We start from the raw sequence: 26891 nt of genomic DNA on the forward strand, positions 1-26891 counted from the left end.
ATTGAATCCTTAGGAACTGATAAGGACCAAGTGAAAGAGTAGCCAAAAGAAGAGTAGAGGACCAAGGACTGATCTTTGAGGGATACCCCCACATGGGTGTGCCCTGGTTCATGAAGATCCTGCTAAGAAGAACAAACAGACAGAGGAGCCATCAAAACCTAGAGAGAAAAGATTTTCCACGAGGAGAGGGTAATCACCAATGTCAAATGCCATAGATACATCAAGAAGGTTTTGGTAATTAGGAGATCAGTAGTAACCCTGGAAAAAAAACAGTTTCAGTTGAATTATAAAGTTGGCAGCCAACTTTAGTGGGTTTAGAATCAAGTTAGATGAGAGAAACTAGTAGCACCTACAGTAAATGGCTTTCTCAAAGGGTTTAACCAAGAAAGGAAAGAAAGACATAGGAATTAGCTAGCAGTGATAGTCAGATGTAGTGAGGATTTTTAAGGATGGAGGAGACATGGGCATGCTTCCAGGCACTAGGGAAGGACCCAGCAAATACAGAGAGATTGAAGATTAGAGAAAAAGCAGGGATCATAGAAGAGACAAAAAGAAGATGAAATCAGATAGAATCAAGGGTGCATGTCAAGGGATTTGCCTTGTAAAGGAAAAAGACACCTTATTATGTGAGACAGAGGTAAAGGAGGGGAAAGTATGGGAAATGTCAAGGTGATGTGAGGTGAGAAGGAGGGAAGACTAGGAAGCTCTCATCGACTGGCCTCAATATTTTGAGTGAAGTATGAATCTGGGTCTTCAGTTGAGAAGGAGAGGGTGCTTGCTGGGAAAAACAGAGTGTCAGGAGAGGATTTTGGGGAGGGAGATACCAAAACTCTGTTTCAGTTGAGAATTTTTGAAACAGCCAAAATAACATGGGTGAAAATAGAATCTACATAGTAAATAAAAAATATATACAAGACTAAGCATACAAGAAGGATAACAGAGAGAACATTAACAAAGAGAGAATCAGGATGAAAGCTAGGGATCTTTATGATACAGAGGCAAAAGAGTAGGCATTCCAGGCATGACAGAGTCATGGAGAAGGGATAAGGATCAGTAAGCAGGCTGTTGGGCTGCATTTTACAATGTGGGAGGAAAATAATGTGTAATCAGGCCAGAAAGATAAATTAAAGCCATGTTATAGAGGGCTTTAAATACCAGGCAGAGGAGTTTATCCTCTGGCAAAGAGTCAATGAAGATTCTTCCACTTTGATATAATCAAAGCTGTGTTTTATCAATATCATTTTGGTAGTTATATGGAAGGGAGAGATGTGAGGCAAGGAAATCAATTAGATGGCTATTGTAACAGTTCAAGCAAAAGGAGAAAAAGGCCTGAATTATGGTGGTCATCATGTGAATAGAAGGGATGGATGTGGCAAATGGTGGCAGCAGAATCAACAAAATTTGGCAACTGATTGAACACAGGAGAGGGAGAGATGAGTTGAGGATGACTCCAATGCTTTGAACCTGCGTGACAAGGAGGAAGACTGTGTGTGCCCTTAACAAGAAAAGGGATGTTTGGAGAAGGGATGGATTTGCCCCCAAATATAATAATCTCATTATATTTTCAATTCCTACCCATCTGGATTACTGAAATAGCCTCATAACTAACTGATTCTCCTGAACTCAACAATGTCCTTCCAAACTATTCATCATACCAGACATCTTGCTTAAGTGCAGATTTAGTAACATCAGTATAATATCTCCTTATTGTCTATGCTGCAAAGTACAAGTCATACCATGGAATTCAAGGCCCTTCACCATCTGGTCTATTCCCCTCTCACCGTCCAAGCTGTCTGGCCCTATCTCATACTAATCCCCTTCCATGTACTCTACAAGCCTACCAAACTGGACTATTGTCATTTACACATACTACAACCTTTCCTACCTTTTATATCTTTGCTTAAACTATACCCTATCCCTGGAATGTCCTCTTTCCTTCTGCTGAATTAATACCCAGACTTTAAAACCCAATTCAAAGGTCATCCCCTCTATGAAGTCTTCCTTGAACCTCCCTGGGATCATTTTTTTCCATTTGGCCTTATATTGCTCTTTGCTTCTCTCTTATACACCTATCATATTATTTTGTATTATAGCTATCTATATATACCTCATATATGAGAAAAGAAACTTGTCTTATCTAAACTTTGTATCTCACTAATTACCTAACTCAGTCAGTGTTCCATACACAATAGGTACTTAATATGTGCTGAATTAAATATCCATTTTACAAATGATGAGAGACGTCACTTGACTCAGACGTCACCTGTCTGAGGTCACACAACTATTAAATTGCAAACTTGGGAATGAAATACAAGGTTTTAGATTCTAAATCTGGTACTCTTTTCACTACTTATAATGAAATCTTTTCTGGCTAATTATATTTGTGGATATTAACATCAGAGATAAAGTAAGAGAAGTCAACAGACTCTTAATTTTAGACAACTTGACAAAAGTTAGACGAAATGCAACTAAAAGTGAGATGACCAAGAAGAATGTGGAATAGTAGCTTTCTGAAAACTTTCAAATCCAAAATTTTTTTTAAAAAATGGAGGGAGATCATATGCCGGATACAGAATGTGGTAGGTAAAATATGCAAATCCTTGCCCCCACAAAATTAGGCTAGTTTTTCTCTATACAATACTGAAACCAACTCTGAAATATTTATTGCTTGGTTCCGGAGACTAAAAGTTCAGGCTACTGACAGTCACTTCCCTGTCACCTGAGTACAAAGCAAACCAGAAACGTTCCAGGTGTTCTCTCTCATGATTGTCTGGTGAAAAGTAACAGGCAACTAAGGAAAGGGATCTTCACTCAGCAAAACCAACTCAAGGCCTTATCGAATAACCTTTTCCTGAAATAGCTAAGTAAATCTTTTATTAACTGTTGAGCACTGTATGAATGTCCGATTTTGTTACAATATGGAATGTAAACTATTGGGAAACTGGCCTGAGTCAGGCCCAGCCCAGGACACAGAGTAATTAATTACAACTGATTCCACAAGATAAGAAAACAGAACTCCTGTACAAGGTTAACCTCATGAGTTAACTCCGGAAAATATCAATATTTATACCATCATCAAGTGATCCTGCTCTCAATTACATCCACGCATCCTATCCACTCTGTATAAGCAAAGTTTCAGAACTGTGTCTCAGGGTCTGATTCCCCCATGGCAACAGTGATTCTGCCCAATCCTGTCAGAACCCCACATAGAGGCGCAGAGAGTGATTCTGCCCAGCCACAATGAAATAAAGGAAGTGGGAGGATGAGGAGTTATGCAGGACTAAAAACATTCTGAATGGAATAGAGAGGGCTATGGTTTAGAAGGCACAGAGAATCAGGTATGCTGGAATCCCCACCAGGGTGAGTCCTTTCCTCCAGATGTTACTTAGAGCAAAGCACTAGCTTGGATGACTCCACAACCTCCAAAACAAGGAAGCTAGAGTTGTCCAGAAGCTCAGCCTCAGGGGTCTGTGCAGCAATGGAAGAAGAGGAACCCAACAATAAATGATGAAGAAAGAAAAAAAGCTGAAACATCAAAATACCAAGAAAGAAAGCCTGAATAAAAACCTAACACGGAAGCACCAAATCAAGAGACTGAAACCTAAAAACAAACAAACAAAAAGAACATATGTAAAAGTTTAAAGAGAAACCAACATACTAAACAAATAATATGAAAGAAAGAAATCAATACTGCCTAATGACAATCTGAATCCTGGAGACCCTCCAAAGATCATTGAATAGCAGCAAGAAATTCTGGAATGGTTCAAAAGAGAAATAAAATTCATAAAAGAAATTGGGAAATTTAGAAAAAAAGTTCTTGATGCATAATTTTAAAATACAGATAAATATCAAAGGAGGAAAATCTGAACACATGATGGAGAATTTCTTCCAAAAAATAGAAGTTATCAGAGAGGGACAAAATACAAAAATAGCATAATAGAAGAGAAATTAAACAATGCTAAAAGGCATATAAATTCTATATAATACAATATATCTGACCTTGAAAACAGGATGTACTGAGTTAAATAACTTAAGGATTACATGTTGCACAGAAGAACATGACAATCAAAAGACCAAACTACATAATGTAGGAAATAATACAAAATTATCCAGAACTTCTGAATACAGGCAACAAACCTCCAACTGAGAGAATGCACTCCACTAGAAGTCCAAACATGTCCAGTTTTGAGATGTGTCACAGTGAAATTAAACTACAAGATAGAGGAGCCCAGGGTCTCTAGACACTTTATTGTTACTCACGATAGCTGCGGAAGGAGCTCCAGGTGTTAGGTAGATATGTGTGCTGGACTGAGGAACTCTGTGGTGGTTGCTGCTGCTGGAGAGTCTGCCCTTGTGCTGAAGCGTTGGCTTGCATATGAGAGGGGCTAAGCCCTTGCTGAGACTGCTGACCAGACGGACTCAATGGCTGACCAGCCACCTAGAATTCCAGAAGGGAAGAATATATTAGCTTACTTTCCAGGACAGTTTCAAACACAAACTTCTGAGTTAAAGAAATCCAGTATGAATGGCAATGTTGCTGAAAATACAGAGCTATTCAAGCAATGTTAATTTTGGGAAAATAATAATTAATAATAAACAATGACTTACAATTAAGCTTTCAAAGGAATATTCTTTTGAGTTTCTAAAAAAAGATTACTTTTGTTAGGTAAACAAATAAAAATGTAATTATCTCCCTTACTGAGGTTAAATGACTGTAGAGATTGTCATTTAACTCTTAACTGAAGTTAAATGACTTGTCTATATCACATAGCTAGTCTGTAAGAGGTCAAAATAGAACAAAAATCTTGGTTTCCATTATTCTGCACTCCATCCCCTCATTTGATAGCAGTAGAGAGATAGAGTTCAGCATAAGGCTGAAAAACAACTATGCACAGACATACATGCAAGGAATATTCATATTCTGTGAGGCAGAATAGAAAAACTATCAATCAGTCAAAGGGGGAGGGAGGGAACAAGAATTTATTAAACACATACTGTGCTGGTCACTGTGCTAAGTGCTTTACAAACATCTCATCTGATCCTCACAAGAACTCTGCAAGGCAGATATTATTATTTAAGTCGAGAAAACTGAGGCAGACAGATTAAGTGACTTGCTCAAGATCACATAGCCAGCAAATGTCAGAGCTAGATTTGAACTCAGATCTCTCTGGATCCAGGCCTAGTACTCAATTCATCAAAAAGCAAAAAACAAATTCTTCTCTAGAATATGCTATAATACCTCTACCAAAGGCCTCTTTTACTGATTCATCATGGTATACAGGTCACCTTGGGTTGTTAAAGAGCTATGCCAATGGAACATAAGCTCTGGCAAGTCCTACCAAAGCAGTTAACCTTCCAGTATGGTCCTAGTGATAGACTGCATGTCTGTTTTCTTAGGACTGGCCTAAGTTTAGACAGGCTTACCACCATTTTGACTACAGAACGATGAACTGTTTGGCCCCAGTTACTCTCAAAAGTCACATTTATAGAACAGTTACAATCTATGTTGCTGGGAGTATCCATACTGATAAAATTACAGATCTCTGAAAAACTGAAGTCCACCGTTACAGCGACCATCTTTAATAGCAGAAGTAAATAACCACATCTAAATTTGACCACCATCCCAGAGTCAACATTCTGATCAGTGGCTAGGCTCTTTAAATAAGATCCAAGGACACCCAATATTCCTCATTAATAATCATGACAAATGAGATCCAAGAATGCCATAATTGTGTATGGTATCTCTTCAATCTCATTGAATTACCTCTTCATGGACTCTGAAGCCATCTTCATTTTGACCACCCTGGTGAGTAGATATGGAGAAAGTTACCTGGGATGAAGATGGTGCTGAGGTGGTAGGCTCAGCCACCTGGATGTGCTGCACCTGAATGGCATGTTGGGTATATGTCTGAGGGTCATGGAGCTGACCAACATCCACTGTCGAATGCTGAGACTGATGGGGTGAAGTGGCCTGAAGGAAAGCAAGGCAATCCCAGCAATTAAATAATTGTTGATAAATAAGGAAAGCCCTTTAAAAGAAGAGTTCAGTTTGAAAAAATGTCCCCCCAAAAATACAAAGGTGATAAAGAGCTAAACTATATCTCACTGCCCCAAGAGGTCTACACCCTAGTTAGGCAGGCAAGAAAGAGAACAGTGAAAATCATGGAAGATTAAATGGACAACTTTGATGACACAAAATGTAATAAATTTCTGCATAAACAAAAACGATGCAGTTAAAATTAGAGGAAAATAGTTATATGGAAAAAAATTTCTGCAGCAATTTTATAGGTCTCAAATTCAAAATATGTGAGGAACTGATTCAAATTTGTAAAACTGACACAAATTTATAAAAGAGTTATTTTGTTACAGATCAATGGTCAAAAGCTATGTATGAATGGGCAATTTTCCAAGGAAGAAATCTAAGCTATCAACAAACATATAAAAAAATTCCAAACTACTAATCATTAGAAAATTCAAATTAAAACAACTCTGAGGTTCCAATTCATATTCATATGATTATCAAAGATAACAACCATGGGAGGGCCTATAGGAAAACAAACACACCAATGCACTACTAGTGTTGTGAATTAGTCTAGTCATTCTGGAAAGCAATTTGGAGCTAGACTGAGAGAACTCATTAAAAAGTATATGTGCATATTCCCCATGGCCCACCAATATTACTGCCTAGGATTAAAGGAAGAAGAAAGGAGACAACATGCACAAAAGCATTTGGAGCACCTCATTTAGTTCTTTTAAAGAGCTGGAAACTAAGAATGAGCCCATCAAATACAGCATATATTGAACTGTAAGAAGTGATGAAAGAGACAATTTCAGAGGATTCTGTTAAGTACAAAGTGAAAGGAGCATGATCAGCAGAACAAGTTCTACAATAACAACAACAATGAAAAGAAAAGAAAAATCCACTCTGAAAGACAGAATCTCCAATCGAGGCAAGGACCAAGCCATGACTTCAGGGGACAGAGGATGCAGTATGCTTCCTGCTGCCTGACCGCATGATGATGGACACAGAATAAATACAGAAGAAGAGAGATATTTTTGGACATAGCCAATGTGGGAATTTCTTCTTCTTGACTACGTATATTTGTTACAAAAATGATGTTTTTCTTTTTTTTCCCCCATACTAGAAAGAAGAGTGTGGAATGGAAAGGGGTAGAGATAGTGTAAAGAAAAGAAGAGAAAAGTCACTGAAGCATTTTTAAATGAACAAAAGAGAACAGAAGGAAGACCAGAAAGAATCACAAACAAGCAGAATGGCTTTCAAAGTTATATACTGAATTTATTATCTATTTAAAATTAAAAGCAAAGTATACATAACAAAGATGTACAGTTTCATGTACAATTTTCTTTTACTGTCCTAGTAAATATATGGAAACATTTGTTTATGTAATGTTTTAAGTCCAGAACTCTAAAAATTTAATAATTTAAAAGTTATACAAAATTTAAAAATAAAAACTATAATTGTCAACTCCTTCCTACCCCCAAACTGAATGAAAAGCATACTGGGATCAAAATTTCTTGCCTTTAAATTTTTTCCCTAAATAAAAGGACTGGGAGGAAAAAATATCATTAGCTTATAACTCCTAATCCACTGGGCAGCTGGGTGGCCCAGTGGACAAAGGGCCGGGCCTGGGGTCAAGAAGACCAGAGTTCAAAAGTGACCTCAGATACTTATTAGCTGTGTGACCCTGGGCAAGTCACTTATCCCTGCTTGCCTCAGTTTCCTCATCTGTAAAATAATCTGGAGAAGGAAATGGCAAGCCACTCCAGTATCTCCACCAAGAAAACCCCAAATGGACTCATGAAGAATTGGACATGACTGAAAACGACTGAACAACAACAATAATCACCTAGACATCAAGATAGGGTCTAAAGCAGTCACCAGCCAACAAGTTGTAGGTAACAGCATCCAAATTGAAGTTCTGAAATTAGTTACGGGGCTTGGTATTTTCAGCATTTCAAATGGCGATAAATTTGTTCAGTTGGGTCTTAAAGTGTATTTCCTCAGGTCCGGCAGCACAATAAATGCTCTGATAGGAGGTTCTCTTCCTTTGGCTACTGTCACACAACAGAAGTGGCCTATTAAATAATCTCTTATACAGCAGTTAAGATTAAGGCTGGCCTTTCTTTAAAAAAAAAAAAATCACCCCAAATCACTCTGGTTCTCATGGATTGGCCAACAAAATGTCCCAGCCCAAGCCCCAGCTGCCACTGTTTGGACCGTGATTGACTCAGAGTGAATGCAAACAGCAACTGTTCTTGTTTTGGCCAGAAACCCTGAAGGTCTTCCTCTCCCAGACTGATTTTTTTTTTTAACTAGGTAAAGAGGCCATCTCTTGGCTCGTTTCTTACCTAGACTTAATCACTGAATGGCCATTGCCTCAGTCAAACTGAGACCTGTTAAAGACCTTAGCTTAAAAAAGCTAAAGTCCGCCACTGCTTCCTGGGCCATCTCCAGTCCTCCTGATCGATATCTGGCCACTGGACCCAGATGGCTCTGGAGGAGAGAGTGAAGCTGGCAATTTCACACAGTCCGGCCTCACTTAAATCCAATTCACTTGCATATTATGGCGTCACCTCCCTGAGGTCATGGTCCTCTTCAAGAACAAAGGACAAGCAAGAACAAGACACAGCAGTTCTACCATTCTAACAGGATATTATCTGAACTGCTAAAACCTGGCCAAAACTGCTTTTCATAACTCCTCAATAAGAGATCACCAAATGAACCCTTTATCAATTCATTATAGAAAACATCTAGCATTTACACAGTGCTTTAAGGATTGCAAAAGTCTTTATAAATATTATCTCATTTTAGCCTTACAATATTCCAGGGAGGTAGGTGCTCTTAAAATCCCCATTTTACAAGTGAGGCAAACAGAGATTAAGTGCCCAGGGTGACATAGCAGGTACATATCTCAGGCAGGATTTGAACTTGGGTCTCCCTGCCTCCATATCCAGCCTCCACAATTTACCTGGAGAATGATGATTCAGGGGAAAGTTTTACATACATATGCTCATTCAAATGCCACTTCCACAATGACCTGGCCTAGGATGCAATAAAACCATTCAAACTTGCTAAGAATTAGAGTTGTTGAAATGTGAAATAGGTTACCTTGGCATGCAGTAAGTGCCCTGTTCAATGGAAGTATCTGAGTAGAAGCTGGATGATCCTCCAAAGGAAAATGGGAAGAATGTGGGACCTCACGATCTAAGAGCTCCCTTCCATCTCTAAAACTGTGTGGTAGAAACAGGACCTCTAAACTTTTCAATACTACCATGTTATTAAAAGCAGGTACCCAAAAAAATCTCTAATGGACTTTAAAAAGGATGTTTCTAGTGTATCTACCTCACAGATCTGAGTCACATTCAAAAGAATACCCTCTCAGAATTCAGCCCTTTTCTGGTCATTGGGCTCCTATTTGGGGTCCAGACCCCAAATATATGGGTCAATGTCAATGTGACAAGTGAAAATGCTGAGCCTACTAGCAGCAACTGAAACAGAAATATGCCAAAGACAGAAACAGTATAAAGGATATATATACAGTACCTGGGCTACTTGCACCACCTGAAGCTGTATATGTTGAGGTTGCTGCAGACCAGTTGTGGACTGTGATACAGGGATATACTGAATTCTCTGGTAGTCCCCCTGTGGGGTTCGATAATCTGTTGTAAGGGTCTGAGAAAGCTCTGTCATTGCTTGGGTCAGCAGGTCGGTAGTCTAGAGAAAAGCATGTCAAATACACTGATTATTACTGCTTCACTAGTTTAGAATTATTTCAGCACTAAAACACAATTAGCTGGCTTCACCAAGCAATTTTATAGCTTAGAGTTTTGAAGGACCCTCTAAACCAAAACTGAGCCTAGGTAGCAATCTGTGAGAGAGAATAGGAAAGAACATTTGGTTCACTGTCATGAGCATGACACTAATAGCTACTAATGAAGACCCAGGACTAGAGTACCCCTGCAATTCCCTCTCTGAAAAGAAGAAAGTCTTGGAAACCATAAGCTGATGATCCAGTCCAGGGCACACAGAAGATCGAAGGATTCTGGGATCCACCTAAAGCCAAAGTATAGCTCAGATCACTTCTGGTATGTTATCAATTGTTCAATTAAAAAAAGTGTAGATATTCTATTCAATTCAATAAGCATTTATTAAGTGCCTATTATGACAATAAGAAATAAGCAACAGACACTGAAGGAAGAATAAGATTTGGAATAATTATATCCTTACCACTACGGTCTCCCCAGTTGCACTATCGGTAGTTAAAACGGCTGGGGTGGCACTGATTACAGCTGTTGTTAGTGGAGCGTGTATTGTATTAGGGAGCTGAGCAAACTCAGGATGCTTCTTTCTGATGTGCTGTACCATCTTGGTCTGTACAGATTGAGAAGAAGGTAAAAGAGTCACTGGCAGATTGGCTTAAATCACTCTCAGACTTTCACATGTAAATCTCCCACAGTCCTCTAGTCTACCATATCATCCTTCTTTCCAAAAATTGCTAGGAGAAACTGGCCTAGAATAGACAGGAGCAGAGCCATACTGACATAACATTTTGGAGGGAAGGAAACAATTAGGGCTGAAAGAAAAAAAGGAAATGATGTGGGAAGGCCAGAACCCCTCAGAGCACCTTCTTTAAACATCCACACCTTCCTTGGAGTGCAAACCATCTTCAACTCTCTTATGCCCTAATTTTCCACCTATCCCCTCCGCAACACCCTCCAGACACCTCCCACACTCACACCCAGGGCACTTTGAAAAACACCAGGTTGGGTTCCTGTAAATCTAAGTTCTTTCACAACATAAACTATGTGCAAACAATGATGAAATACAGGAAAACTCAAGATCCAGTGGAAAAGGAAATACCAGAATCAACCAATCATCACCATTATCATAAATACCACTATCCTTCATGGCTTAGGAAGGTTTCCTCCCCGGTCTATAAATTTATTTGATTCTCCTAACAGCTCTGTGAAGTAGTTATTATCCCCATTTTGCAGAGAAGGAAATCAAGGTGGACCAGCTGATATATGTCAGAACCAGGACTTTGTCTCAGGCATCCTGACACCGAGGTCAATATTCTTTACCCTCTATGGAATTAAGACTACCAGAGAGTTTTCATTTCCCTAATAGTTCTAAGTCCTCTTCAGTACTTTTCCTATGCATTTGTGTTCTATTTTGTCCTATCATTGTTAGTTTGCTTATTCCATTTCTCTTACTGGATTGTGAATTGCAGAGGTACCCACATCTTTGCTATATGGGTCTTACCCAGGGCAGTGCTCTCAACACAGCACGCACCTAATTGAATTTTCTCTTTACGTGCCTAGCTGTAAGTAGCCTCTGGCTTCAGGGACAATCTCCTGTGCCAAATGAGTTACGGGAATATTTCCTTTTTTTTCTACCCAATTCAGGAAGAGCTAACCAGGGCTATAAGAAATTTCAGAAACTCTAATGTAACATTAGCCATAGACACAGATGAGAGAAAGAGAGAGAGAGACACAAAGACTGAAGTCACCCAGTTCTCTATTAAAATTCTGCAGTATACAATAAGACTAGATCCCAATTCCTCTTACCTTGCTACTGTACTGCTTGGAGCAGTGGGGGCAGCAGACGGGAGGAGTAGCTATTGTGCCAGTCAGCTGAGTATGGGTGCTCAGCATAGGATCTGGTTCGCCCGGGCCAGCAGGACGAAGTTTCCGAATGCTTGGTGGGAGCTCAGCTCCTGGATGGTTCTTCAAGATGTGGGCTTTCCGCTTGCTAGCACTTTTGTAAACCTATAGAAAATAGTGAATTGACACAACTTCAGTAAACACCTCTAGACTATTTCCCTAAAACTTACTCATAGACCCATTCAGTTGCAAAACTGATATCTAGAGAATAAGAATGGTTTCATGTAGTGACAGTGAAAATCTATTAGCAAATGTGATGAGAATGTAATATAAATTAGAACAACATAATACAGACTAGATATGCTCAGCATCTCCCCAGAACTTATGTAACACAGGTAGTACCAGCACATAGTCTACAGTAAGAGGCCATATACATAGAAATAGAAATCAACTCTCTACTCATAGAAAAATGGAATTTAAAAACTAAAAGGGACTTAATCTATCATCTAATTCAGTCCCTTCCTTTAACATATGAATAAACTGAGACCCAGAGAATGTAACTTACTTATTCTCATATAGCTAGATACCTACAATCTGCTTTTCCTGACTCTCAATCCATTTCTCTCCTTCTCCTACATATTGCTGTCTCCCATAGCTGGCTCTGTCTTTTGCCAATCGGTGCTAATGACTGCAGCTCTCAGATAACAGATGTCATGTTCATGAGGCCCCATCAAAGTAGCAAGTCTAATGATCCCCTTTCATGCTTCACAGTGAGACGTTCTCCAGTTACCATTTGGTGAAGTTTTTCTTTGAAACTCGATGTGAAATAAATAAGTGGTTTTTTTAAAAAAGAAATTCAACGCAGTCTTCAGCAGCAAAACTGAAGATTTACCTTAACTCCACAAAAAAAAAAGTTCTAGATAATATAACCAAAGCTGCACACACGCACACACAAACACACACACACACACACACACACACACACACACACACTCACAAGTTACAAAAGGAAGCCCTTTTTCATAGCTTTTCCAAATATGCTAAGTCCCAAATCCATATGCTGTAGAAAGGGACCATGATATTCACACTTTGAATAGGCTCATTTTTTTTTAAATCATGATTTTAAAAGGAACGCAAACATGGGGCTTTTTCACTAAGAGCTTTAATATGCAATATTCTGCCCTTCTCTTAGAACTAAAAGGAGAGAGAAAAGGAAAGAAATCAAGAAAGACGTGGTAAATCAAGTTATTATTTACTAGAAATTTTCATTTAAGAGTGAATCTACCTTGAGCCATGCATTTCTGCATGGAAAAGTACTCAGAGACAGAGAACCATCTGCTAAGAGCACTCATATATTTGTACATGCAGACAAACTGGCTGCAAGCAAGACTCCCCCAGAGCCTGCTGAGATGGGTATCTTTCCTTTACCTTATCACAATACTGACAGAAATAATCACGGTTGGGTTTGATGATGGGCAGAGTTAACTCAGGCACTTCTTCTATCTTCATATCTGGGTGCCTCTTTGATAAATGGTTCACCTAAATGGAAAGAGCAAAAGAGAGAAGAGATCCTATTAGGACTAGAAGCTGAGTAAGCATCTCAGATCTTGGACACTAGGAGCTGGAGTTCTCTGATGCAACGCACAAACACAATAACGCATTTGGCCAGAACCAGCAGCACCAGACCCGTCTGACCCCAAGGGGTTAACACTCACTTGCAGCCAATTGCTGAAGGTGAACTGGGTCACTGTGGATCCCATTAACAGTCGTTGGCTGAAAGAATTGCTGTTGGAGAAAGCAAAATTACACTTGCATGAATTTCCTTTGGTGGACTCTCCTGAAGCAAACTTATCTTTCATTATTTAGTGACCCAGCCCTTCTGAGAACACTGAGCAGGATAGAAAGGCTCTGATTTTTAAATGCCGCTCCACGATTTTTTGCCTCCTGGCAACACTAGTTTCTGCAAGTGTAATAAGGTGAGTAATGAATTACCAGCAACAGAATGCCTATCCTGTGGTTTCCCCTGAACCAGGACTCACACACCCTACCTTGGGAGGCAAGGTATCCCCAGCTACCCATGTCTAGGAGAAAAAGATTCAAAAAGAGAAAGACAAAGGAAGAGTTAAAAGGAAAACCAAAAGGGGAAGATCAAAAAGGAAAACAAAATGCATAGAGAATGAAAATAGAGGGAGAGAGAGGAAAGGGTAGAAAGAAATACCAAGTGGTGAATAGTAGCAGCTCAAACAGGAAAAGAATAAATGGAAAGAAATAAAGAGAAAAAAGGAAGGAAGCAGAGAAAAGGGCTTGTTGAGCCCCCCCTAATTTGGAGTAGTTTTTTCATCAGCTTTCCAGCACTCCTTGTTTTAAACACTGGATACCTGTAGATAAAAGTAATTTAGTCCCAGAACACAAAAAATCATTGCTGTGAGCAGACAATTTTGACAATGAGATTAGAAGACCCAAGAGGCCTGCAGGCTCCAACACTAACCAGCATGCCTCGTCTCCGGAAGCCCATCATGCATAAACGACACTTGAACGTGAAACTGTCATAGTCAGTGGAGGCAATCCGGGGCTTGAAGGTCTTGGAACGGCTGATGCGGTCAGCCTTCTTGGCTTCTCTCTCAGGGTTGTGCATCCTTTGCATATGCTCCCGTAGTTTGTCTTTTCGCTGTTTCAAGAGGGGTGAGAGAGGGAAGAGAGAGAGAGACAGACAAAGTAAAAAAAACCTCACCTGAAATTCTATCATTTAGCATAGAGCCTAATACACATGAGTCACTTGATATAAGCTAACAGACTGACTGACAGTGAAAAGGAGAAGTAGACATCAAAGACAAGATGCTTACAGTGCTAGAGTCTGAGACTCACTAAAAATTCATCTAAAGTGTTTGAGAACTACACTGTCAAAAAAGGCAATAGACTGAGGCCTGGTTTGTGTCATGTGAACTGTTGTGTGAATGAATATTGATTTTGAAGGGAAAGCTTTAGCTTTTAAGCACAGGACCTCTAGTAACATCGGGAATGAATCTGGTATTGTGAAAAAGATAACCAAAGGAGATGAGCTTAGATTTATACACCTCCTTTTTCTCCAGAATAACAAGCATGTTCACAAGCACAATTCTTTATTCAACAGTATTTCGTGTGATACAGAGAAATGTTTTTGTTGTTTATAGTCTTAGAAATTGAAGCAAACAGATTAAATGTTTGCCTAAGATCACAAATATAGTCAGCTGTAGAATAGAGCCTGCAAAACTCTAGATCTCCTTTTTGAAAAACTTAACGTAGTTGTGCAAATAAGAATGAACCGGGGCGGGGGGGGAACTAGACTGTGTCAAGACTTCCATAAAACCTAAAACTACAATATCCACAGTTAACGATGCTCTCTACTATCAAATGCATGGTTACACTCATATGGAATGTATCTAATCACAGTTTTTATGATCTTAATATTTTCAGCATCTCTGCAAAACAAAATGTAATTCCTTATATACATTTCTCTCTTTGGTGTGACCCATACACACCAAACTGTAAGTCATTGGGCATAAGTCACAATCTGACTCAGAAATTTAAGATACTGAAGAGTACTACATACCTAGAAGCTTTGATGAGGCCTCTAAAATAAGAGTAACTGATGATTTCATCTTTGAGAAGGTAGATGAGAAAGTAAGGTACTGGTTATGACCAGGAAAGAGGAACCAAGTTAGTGAAATGTAAATAATGAGAACCCTGGGGAGGAAGTGAACAAAACATCCTAGAGTTGATGACTGATGAGGAGGAGGAGACTAGACATGGGGCAGACTTTGGAAGGGCAGAACTTGGAGTTCAGGGGGCTCCCATGACCTGACAGTCTAAAAAGGGAGTCAGGTCAAAAAAGATGGGAGACTCTCAAGACAGAAATTCTGATGATAGAAACACGTAAGTCTGATGAGAAAGAAAAAGAGAATGGATTTGAAGAAACCAATGCAGTCACAAAGGGAACAAATCAACCAACTCATAATTTTAATTAGATATGAACAAAATGTCAAAAACATCCAAAATTGAACTAACATTCCTATTTAACCTTGCCCTTCTTCCTGGCCTCCTTCCTCCTATTGATGGAAACATCACATTCTCAGACACTGAGCCTCCAAATTTCACTCTTTTCTTGGCCTTTTCTTTCACCAGCACCACCTACCATGAGCTAAGCAGCTGCTATGCCCTGCCAATCACCCCCCATATTCTTCACTCACTCAGACTCAGAACTCCTATCCCATGCAAAAATATTCACATTGCCACCATCCCATGTCTCACCTATTTCAATTGCCTAAGCAGTCTTCCTTAATCTAGGATCCTTCCTTTCTAATCCATCCTAACCCATCCAAAATAGTCTTACCAATATGTAATTCCTGGGTACCTTACAATTCTATTGAAAAACCTTTGGTGTCTCCCCAGTGACCACAGAATAAATTACAAGCTCTGTAGCTAACTTTTTATGGCCTTCCATAAGAGATAACAAGAACCCACTTTTTCAGATTTATTTCATAATTTTCCCTTCCCATAAACCTATTTAACATTTATTTGTATATGTGTTTTACTTTCTCCTACTACCAGGAGCACTGGACAGTACCTTCTCCTTTAGGGCACAGAACGTGTTGTTTTTCGCCTCTGTATTCCCACTGCCTAGCAGAATATGTTGTATGTAATATAGTAAAAGTTGAGCAAATTCATACTGAATTGAATTGAAGATGAAAGCAAGTCAACAGGCATTTATAATGTACCTATCATGTTGTCAGGCACTGTATTTAGCCCTGGGGATACAAAGAAAGGCAAAAACTGTCTCCATTCTCAAGGAGCTTACATCCTAATGGGGCAAACAGCTACCTACATTCAAAGTATATACAAGGCAAACGGCAGATAATCTCCAAAAAGGACTAAGATTTGAGGAGGACTGGGAAAGTTTTCTTGTAGAAGGTGGGACTTTAGCTAAGACTTGAAGGGAAGCTAGGAGGTGATGATTACAAAGAACATAGCAGAGATGGGGAAAAGTCAATGATAGGGCATGGAATCAGAGGAAGGTGAGGAGAAAAAGCAATAAGACCAGTGTGACTGTATCTCAGAAAATGTGGTGGGGATAAAGGGTAAAATGACTAGCAAAGGAAGAAAGAGTCCATGTCATGAAAGCCTTTGACAACCAGAGGATTTCAGATTTGATCCTGGAGGTGAAGGGGAGCTACTGAAGTTTACTGAGGAGGGGAGTGACATGGTCAGACATGAGCTCTAGAAAAATCACTGGTCAGTTGAAGAGAGGACAAACTGGAGCAGATAAAGAGCTGAAATAATGAGACCAACCAGAAGGCTATTGTAATAACCTAGGGAGGAGGTTCAGATTCAATCTGGCCCTCTTTGCCCATACAAGCATCATAAATGCTCAGATTACTTAAGAGTCTAACCAATGCTGAGATTTCTTAAGAGCCTGGCCAATATGATAGATTTTTAATAAACTTTGCTTTTCTTTGGTTGAAAAAAAAATAACGTAGGGATAAGGTAATGAGAGACTACACATGGTGGTGGAAGTGTCAAAGGTGAGAAGGGGCCAAGTATGAGAGATATCACAAAGATAGCCTTGACAAGACTTGGCAACATATTAGATACAGCAGGTGAGAGAAAAAGATGAGACCCTGGGTGCCTGGGAAGACAGTTGCACCCTCAGGAATAGGAAAGTTATGGAGATAAGAGAGTCCTGAGATCAGTAGATTAAAAGCACCAGAAACTCAAATGGATGAAAAATATGAACTGAATCACCCACAAAAAAAAAGTAAATAAGTAACCAAGGTAACCAAGTGGTAGTAGAGGAAAAAATCTAGAAGTGGCAACAGGGAAACAAAGAATATTCCAAACCCCCAACCATGACTGGTGAGTTGGGGGAGGGGAAAGCGCATGAGTGAAAGTGTCACTGGTATTAGAAAGAGTAGCCAGGGTTCCTATGTCATAAATCAGATTTCAGAGGGTGCCAGAAGATGGAAGGAATCTGAAAGGAAAAGATTTACAATGAAAGTAAGTTTATTAACTATAAAGCAGGCATTCGAGAGAGCACAGCAGAAAGATAAGGAGTAAGTCACTGATGGGGGTTTGGGGGAGGGTCAAAGAGGAACATGGCAGCAATCAGGGGTGAACAGGAAATGGGATTTGTACAATGATAGCTAGAGATTCAGAATCACTCAGAGGGAGAGAGTATGACAGGGTGGAAATATGGTAACCACTGAAAAGTGAGTTCAGGTAACAACTGCTAACCAACTGCCACCAACAGGCAAGGAAGCACAAGAGCCCTCCAAGGGGCAGCACTCCACAAAAAAACCAGTCCTGTGTCCAGCTAAGATCTCAAAGCCATTGTCAGGGTAAGAGGATCTTGTGGATGAAGGGCCAGTCATCCCCATCAACTGTTATCCAATTGCCACAGGGCAGGCAAGCCCACTCACTAGAGCAACAGGATACCCAGAAGAACATGTGCCAGGCAAGTCAAGCCATCACTGCCAGACCCTGACCACCATCTTCTCTCAGACACAGATGAAGACAGGTCAGGACCCCAAACTCCAGAGCCTGCGGAAGAGCAATGCCTCCAGCAGAGCAGCCTCGGCCATCACCCCAGGAGGCAACCCTTATGGAGATGCAGTCCAGGCACTGCTCCTGTAGCTGCTGCAGCCCACAGTTACTGAAGGCCCTAAGGAGAAAGCTCCTGCCACCAAAGCCACTAGCAGTTCAAGAGGAGGCATTACCGTAGCCTTCTCTGCTACATGCTTAAAAGCCTTTTGGTCTGACTAGCAACCAAAGTCTTCCATATCTTCCGTCTCCATCAGAATGTGAGTTCCTGGAGGACAGGGCTTGTCTTATTTTTCTATTTCTGTCCCCAATACTTAGCACAGTGCTTTGTACACAATAAGCACTTAATAAATGCTTTTTACATTTTTAATTCATCACTATTGTGACTAGAGAGCAGTTCACTGAGAGAGGGAGATGATTAGACAGTTCAGAACCTTCCATCCATGTCTGACTTTGTGGCAGGTTGTGATGTTGAGGTTCGTGAGTTCCAGGAGGCTCACCTCACAGCAGAGAAAGGTACAGAACATGGCAGCCTAGACAGGAGGCAAGAGTTGGTAATTCAACTTGGCTCTGGTTGGGAAAGTGCTAAAGAAAGAAGACCTGGAGCAAAGACAGAAGCTCCAGACCTAAGGCCCAGATCAGGGCTGGTGCAGGACACCCCAGGAAGACTCAGCAGCAAGAAGACCTAAAGTGGGAGGGGGACTGAAGGTCAAAAGCAGAAGTCACAGGAAGCCTGTATCACAGGACAAAGCAGGATCCACTGGGAAGTCCCAGAGGAAAAGACAAAGGCCATACACCATAGGCCAGCAAGGATAGTTAATAGAAGATAAAGTCAAAAGAATGGCATAATCCTGTGAGTATATCAGGAAGATTAAATTCCATTATAAGTGGAGGCTTTCCTAATTGCTTAAAAAAAAAAAAAGTGGGTTCTCTAATCCATGTTGGATTAAAGTACCAACCAGTCAAGTACATGCCAGGTACTGTAGTAAGGTAGCAGGGATACAGATATATAGAATGAAACAATCTCCTACTCACAAGAAACTTGCATTCTAATGAAGATAAGTAAACACATGTATATAAAAATACAAATAAAGAGAATAAATACAAAATAGTGAGACAAGGCAGTTAGGGAGGAAGGGCACTAGAAGTTGAGGAGATCAGGTAAAGTTTCACAAAGAAGGTGGGGCTTAAGTTGTCTCCTGAAGAGTGGGATTCTATGAGGCCAAGGTGAAGAGGGAGTACACTGTAGGCATGGGGACAGCCAATGAAAAAACATGGACATGGGAGATAGAAGTGACATGTATGAGTGACAGAGAGAAGCCAGTTTACCTAGAGGAGTATTCAATAGTTGAGAACAGATTGTGAAGGACTTTGACAGCTGAGAATCCACCAAAACTGTTCATCTTCCAGTCCCTGTTTCTTCATCTTGTCTGTATGTTATCATGAGAGACCTAACTACATGCCTTGCTGTAATCCAGGCTTAGTGTTCTCTTTATTACCCATCTAATAACCCTATTTTTAAAAAAAGGGTTAGTGTGGCATAATTCGTTCTTAATGAACTCATGCTGGTTTGTAATGCTTATCTTTTTACTTTTCAAAATACTTAGCAAATCAGCTTTCATAATGTACTCTTTAGTTTTTGCTATGAAGGAAAGTGAAATTCAACAGTTTATGGCCATATTCCATATGAAAATTGGGATGGCATTTTGCAGTCTTCAATCTGGAAGCACTTTTCCCATGATTTTCAAAGTTCACATACAGTGATACAGATTTCATATCCACAGGTTTATGTATCATCAAGTTTCAATGAGATTAAGTGATTATACATTGAACCCAAGTTCTTTATCTATCTCTTTCTATTAGAACCCCAGGGTTCTAGTCCTGTCTCCTGTATATGCAGCTCTCTATAAGCCCGTACATAATGGTTTGCTCCATAATAGTACCTAGGCATTCCTATTTTACAGATGAGCAAACAGACACTCAGATATTACATCTTTTGCCCATGGCTCCATTGTTGGTAAGAGTCAGAGGTAGGGAAGAAACCTAGGTCTGTCCTGACCCCAAATCCATTCCCCTTACCATAACAATATGTTGCCTCTCAATGACCTATGATTTCATGGAGGTACTTGTTCTACCCATACAGATCACAATTCCTCTATGACCATATTGAAAGATTTGTATAGTTGCTAGTGATGAAAGATTCATCAATCAACCTAGTGATAAGCCTCTCTCAACTTAGCTAAACTATAACCTGGGCAAGTCAGCTGAGAGTAGCCAGAGTGGGCCAATGAAGAAGAATGGTCATCTTGGGGGGAATCTAAGGGTACCTGATACCTAAAGAAAAGAGGTGAGAGAAAGAAGGATGAATAAAGAAGTTGGAAAAGCAGCATAAGCACATTTTTTTCTGTCATGCTTAGGACCCAATCTGTCTGAAAGAATTCTTTACCACAGCAAAGGGTTAGTTCTTACAGTAAGATTTGAGGGGCACTGCCCCCAAAAAGCTCCTGTTACCTTTGGAAGATCCTGAAATTCTGCCATGAGAGATTCATTCATTCTTTTAAAAATATTTTACTGATAGCTTCTGTTTTTTTATATCACAGTTTATTTTCCAATGCAAAACTCTCCCTTATAACGAGGAAAAACAGTTAAGCAACTGACAAGCCACTCTTGTATGACAGAGCATGAAAAATTCTACACCTCTAGTCTACTGCCTCTCTACCTAAAGGAAGAAAGTATGTCATATCATCCATCCTCTGGGACCAAAATTGGTCACTGCATTTAATCTGAGTTTGATTGTCTTGAGTGCTGTTTTAATTTACATTAGTGTAGTCACTGTGTATATTACTCTCAGTTCCGCTGGACTTTTAGCTCAAGATGAATGAACAATATGGCAATCCAAAAATATACAATCTTAAGCTAAATTAATAGAAGTATAGTATTTAGAAAGGAGACAATAATCTCACTATATTTCCCAGACTATGCCTGTAGCATTGTGACTAGTTCAGGACACAATATTTTAAAATAACTTGGGGAGAGGGGGTGGGGGAAAGAGTCAAAACGGCAGAGAAAAGGCAGATTCTCCTGAATTCTCCGAAATTTCCCTCTAAACTACTTTAAATATTGCCTCAAAACAAATTCTGGAACAGGAGAAACCACAAAAAGACATGGTAAAACAATTTCCCAGCCTAAGACAACTTGCACAATCAGCAAGAAAAGTATGTCATAATAGGGTGAGAATGGAGTACAATCCAGAGCAGGCCAGGCCCCAGAAAACCAATAGCAGGCCTTGGGAGTGACAGAATCAGCTGTAGCAGCAGCAGCTTCCATAGCTCTCAGTCCACAGACAGTAAAAGAGTCGGACAATTTGTCAGAAGGAAACATGGGGGTCCCTTTTCTGGCTCTAGGTACAAGATTCTGTTGCACTGCCAATACTCTGATGTGGATCACATTCCTAAGCTATATACTAGAGCTTGTGCTGCAGGGAAATGGAGACTCTGGTCACAATGCTAGGGTGGAAAAGAGTAGGTATGTGTGTTCACTCACAGACCAGAGCACAGTTCAGCAAAGTAGTAAATATACCTCTCCTTAGATTATACCACATTGGAAGAACTGAAAACTTATAGATCCCAAGAACTAGCTATGAAAACAGCTACCTTGAGACAGTGCCCCCTCTACCATGGGAAGTAAAAAGTCAAGAAATAAGCTGGGAAAATGAGCAAACAACAAAAGAACCTGATCATAGAAAGTTACTATGATAACAGGGAAGATCAAAACACAAACTCAGAAGAAGACAACAAAGTTGAAACTGCAAAAGACAAAGCCTTAAAGAAAATTGTGAATTGATCTCAGGCCTAAAAAGAATTCCTAGAAGAGCTCAAAAGGGATGTTAAAAATCAAATAAGAGAAGTAGAGGAAAAACTAGGAAAATAAATTCCAGTGATTCAAGAAAATTATGAAAAAAGAGTCAAAAGCCTAGTAAAGAAGGCACAAAAAAATACTGAAGAAAATAATACCTTAAAAAACAGAATAGGTCAAAAGGTAAAAGAGGCACAAAAAACTATTAAAGAGAAGACTTCCTTAAAAAGCAGAATTGGCTACATGGAAAAAGAGGTACAAAAATTCAATAAAGAAAAGAACTCCTTAAAAAAAAGTAGAATTGGTCAAATGGAAAAGGAGGCACAAAAGCTCACTGAAGAAAATAATTCCTTAGAAATAAAAATTGAGATAGTGAAAGCCAATAACTCCATGAGACATTAAGAAACAATAAAACAAATTCAAAAGAATGAAAAAACTAGAAGAAAATGTGAACTATCTCATCTGAAAAACAACTAACCTGGAAAATAGATCAAGGAGAGAGAATTTAAGAATTATTGGGCTACCTGAAAGCCATAATCAAAAAAAGCCTAGATGGCAGTTTTCAAGAATTACCAAGGAAAACTGCCTTGATAATCTAGAGCCAGAAGTAAAATAAAAATGGAAAGAATCTACTAATCACATTCTGAAAGAAAACCCAAAATAAAAACTCCTAGGAATATTATAGCCAAATTCCAGAGCTCCCAGATCAAGGAGAAAATATTGCAAGCAGTCAGAAAGAAACACTTCAAATATCATGGAGCCGTAGTCAGGATAACGCAAGATTTAGCAGCTTCTACATTGAAGGATAGAAGGATTCAGAAAATGACATTCCTGAGGGCAAAGGTTTACAATCAAGAGTAACCTACCCAGCAAAACTAAATATAATCCTCCAAGGGAAAAAACTGAGAACTTTCAAGCATTCCTGATGAAAAGACCAGAGCTCAATAGAAAACGTGACTTTCAAATACAATATGCTTCAAGAGAAGCATAAAAAAAGTTAACAGGAAAGAGAAATCATAAAGGATTCAATAACATTAAACTGTTGACATTCCTACATGGGAAGATGATACTTGTAACTCCTAAAAACTTTGTCATTATTAGGACAGTTAGAAAGAGTATACATAGATAGAGGGAATGGGAGTAAATTGAATATAATGGGATATCTAAAAAAATGAAGTTAAGGGATGAGAGAGGAATGCACTGGAAAAAGAAGGAAGGGAAAGGGAGAAGGCACAAAAAATCTTTTATAGTGAATGGGGAAGATGGGGGAGGTTTGAGAGGAAGCACTTGAAGCTTACTCTCACTGGAATTGGCTCAAAGAGGGAATAACACACACTCAGTTTGATATAGAAATCTGCCTTGCCTTACAGGAAAATAGAAGGGGTAAAGGATGAGATGAGGATGGGGTGCTAATAAAAGAGAGGGTGGATTGGGGGAGTCAGTAGTCAGAATAAAACACTTTTGAGGAAGGACAAGATGAAAGGAGAGAGAAAAATAAACAATGGGAAAATTAGGATGGAGGGACATGCACAGTAATCATAACTGTGAAAAATGTTTACAGCAAGTTTCTCTGATAAAGACCTCATTTCTCAAATACATAAAAAATTGAATCAAATTTAAAAAATTAAGTGCCATTCCCCAATTGTTAAATGGTCAAAGGAAACAAACAGATAGTTTTCTTGACATACCCATGCCTAGTCATTCTGGCTAACTTACTCTATCCCACCCAAAATGTAAGAAATTTCTTTGGCGGGGGTAAGAGGGGTGGGAGGAGTAAAGGAAGAGAGAGGCCAGGCCTCTTACTCATTAGCTCAAAACAGCCCTCTGAGGGGCATATGCCACAATAACAAGATATTTGGGGAGGAGGGAAGAGAAGAGATTTTCCCTGTACTATCTTAAGAGATTCTGCTGTGGGTGCCCAGGTAGTAGTTAGGTTATTACTGCCCTGAGAGCCCAACACACAGCTCAGGAGGAACACTGGGATCTTCAGTAGCAGGGGGAGCAAAGGGAAAGGCCAAAGTAGAGGAGTGTTGAGGGATAAAGGTAAGTGTGGCTATGTTGGAGACAAGCTCCATAATCTGCTGTCACAGGGAAGTAAGACAAAAATATCTTTCCATGTTCTGACTGGTTGATCAAACACCACTTGGGATCATGCCATAGCTCCCTGGATGTCATGATATGGCCACCACTCAGGACACCGCCTCTCCAAAGAGGACAACTAAGCTCAGTGGAAAGTTACAAGTAGATAGCTTTCAATTCAACATAAGGAAAAATTTCCTCACAATTAGGGCTACTCAAAATAGAATAGGTCATCCTGGGAGGTAGTGAATTAATTTCCTATCACTAGAGGTCTTCAAAGTCTGGAAAGAAACTTCATTAGAACGTTATTGATGGGATTTATGTGCTAGATGTAAGGCCTAAATGGACTATAAGGTCACTTCACACTCAAGGATTTCATATTTCTATGATTCCAAATTTAAAATAATATCTTTTCAAGAGATTTTCTCCACCTGATAAAATACAACAAAAGCATGTCACTGAGCATTCAGATGTCAAAATTACAGTAATTTATAAGTAAGTGTTAAAATTGGTGAACTGAATATGAATTATTTAAACCTATATATACATATATATATATACATATATATATATACATATACATGCATGCTGTATATGCAAGTATGCACAGACAGATACAGAGATGAAAAAAATACAAAGCAAAAGTGTAAGCAAAGAATTAAAATACTAAAATGCTAGTCGCTACCTAGGACTGGCTAGACTGAAGTGTTCCTCCTGTGAGAAAATATTTAATGTCTGAAACATATTCTAGAGCCAAAGGCATTTTCTATAACCACAGGGTGATGGCCCCAGAAAGGAAAATCTTCAGACAGCACCTGATTCCAGTACCTTAAACTGCTTTCCACAAGTAGAGCACAGAAAATCTTTCCGGTCCGAATGTCGGAGCATGTGGAGCCGCAGTTTGTCAGGACGGCAGAAGGCCTTGTCACACTCTGTACACTGGTAAATCTTTTCTGAGTGGAAGCTGCGTACATGTTTCTTCACCTAGCAATGAAGACCCCAGAAAAATTCAGCAGACTTAGTGGTCAAAGATGTGGCAAAGAAATTTAACAGCACTAGAGGAAGCCCACATGTGACAACAAGTCTTAAATCAATCTGGGTACACAATCCAATCACACAAATTGCCAGATGGTTTCAAATCACAACTGAAGCACACACACCTTCCTCTCCTTCCTGCTCATCTCTCGCACAAAAAAACTTTTGAATAAGCCTCCTCTCTGAAAATAGGAAAAGCTGACTGATTTCTGAGTCCCCCCAAATTACTGGAACTACAAATAAATCCTTACTTGCCTTAGGCAGTGGTAAAAGAAACAAATTTTATATTTATGCCTATCCAATCATCTTGAAGGTTAAGAAATCAAAGGTTTATTTGTTGTTAGTTTATTTGACATTTGGTTTTAGTTAATCACAAAGAAGAGTATGAATCATTAGAAAACCAAGATTTATTCTAAAAAAAATTTTGCTAACTTCTCTTGGACCACCCTGCTTCATCACTGAATATGGCCTAGGAATGTTATTAAAATTCCGTATCAACTTTCAACCTATTAAGTTGAAAAACTATATGCCTATAACTGAACAGTCACAATACAATATCAATACGGATGTGACATTATTAAATTAGAGCAACTCCTTATGGTCTTGATGTATTTTAGATTTTAGAAGCCCTTTTGTTTTGTGTTGGAAGTCTAGTATGGTTTTGTTGAGGTGTTTTTTCTCTTAAAATATCTAGTCTGGGTTTTTTTTTTTGCTTAAGTTAGAACCTTAATTTATATAAGATACATTTCATAGGACCCTGAAATGAATACTGACCTTAAACGAATAGAAATATTTTTGTCTTGACAAAAAGACATTTTAAAGAAGCAGGGGGAATGGCAGGTGCCGGCCAATTTCAAACTCCTAAGAAAATCAAGGTCTCTTTTTTTACCATAAGAAAGGGAGTTCTAGTATTTACTCAGTGTCTCAATCCTCACCTGAATGAAATCTGGAAAGCGCTTCTTACATGTTGGACAAGTGAAATAGCCATCATTGATATGAATAGCTACATGATCTTTCAGCAAGTCCAAGCGGTCAAAGGATTCTGGACAGAAGATGCAAGAATAAGTCTTTTGATCTGAGTGGAACTTCATGTGGCTCTCCAGGGAGGTGCTGCTGATGAAACCCTTGTTACAGATGTCACAAGTCAAAGGGCAGTTTCCTTCCCTGCCATGGAAGCGCAGGTGTTGATCCAGCTTGTCCTTTTCACGGAATGCCTTTCCACACTGCAAGCACTTAAATGGCCGGAAGGATTTTCTAATAAATAGATGCTGAAGAGCCGCATTCTGAAAGACGAAAGGCAACATGCTTATTTGGTGGAACACAGTAAGTGTACAAGATGCTTTACATACAGGTGGGTCACCCAGGCCTTGTTCATTAACAAACAAAAGGCACACAAATATCTCAGAGACAAGTCTCAAATAAGATGATGCGTGTGAAGCACTTTATGATCTTTAAAGTACCTTGAAAGTTGGTTATTATTGTTATTGTTGAAGCAATTAGATTTTGTTGAAGAAAACACTAAGATTAAAGTCTTCTAACATTTAATAAATAAATGTTTCCTTAGTATTATTTTTATTCTTAGTGCTGCCATTATTTCCCAGTGACAAGCCTCCAATAGAGCCCTCCATTGTAACAGGGAACTTGAAAGAAGCCAAACAACAGTCCAAACATGTCTGGTGGCAGCCTCATCCCACACTGATATTCTACCATCTCTTTGGCCAGAA

General features: G+C 39.4%; 1 protein-coding gene across 3 annotated transcripts in view; it reads right to left on the bottom strand.

Annotated features, from left to right (window-relative positions):
- The window catches only part of PRDM10 (PR/SET domain 10), a 139108-nt gene that overhangs the window by 18689 nt on the left and 93528 nt on the right, over positions 1-26891 (bottom strand). For all 3 annotated transcript variants that reach the window (XM_072611597.1, XM_072611596.1, XM_072611598.1), the window contains 9 exons: positions 26103-26450; positions 24961-25116; positions 14114-14293; positions 13054-13164; positions 11590-11790; positions 10250-10393; positions 9566-9736; positions 5831-5971; positions 4261-4438 (listed from right to left, as the gene is read on the bottom strand). In XM_072611597.1, coding sequence (XP_072467698.1) covers positions 4261-4438; positions 5831-5971; positions 9566-9736; positions 10250-10393; positions 11590-11790; positions 13054-13164; positions 14114-14293; positions 24961-25116; positions 26103-26450 — 1630 coding nt within the window. The remainder of the gene's footprint in view (positions 1-4260; positions 4439-5830; positions 5972-9565; positions 9737-10249; positions 10394-11589; positions 11791-13053; positions 13165-14113; positions 14294-24960; positions 25117-26102; positions 26451-26891) is intronic.

This window comes from Notamacropus eugenii, chromosome 5 (genome assembly GCF_028372415.1).
Source record: "Notamacropus eugenii isolate mMacEug1 chromosome 5, mMacEug1.pri_v2, whole genome shotgun sequence".
In the NCBI taxonomy this organism is placed as follows: domain Eukaryota; kingdom Metazoa; phylum Chordata; class Mammalia; order Diprotodontia; family Macropodidae; genus Notamacropus; species Notamacropus eugenii.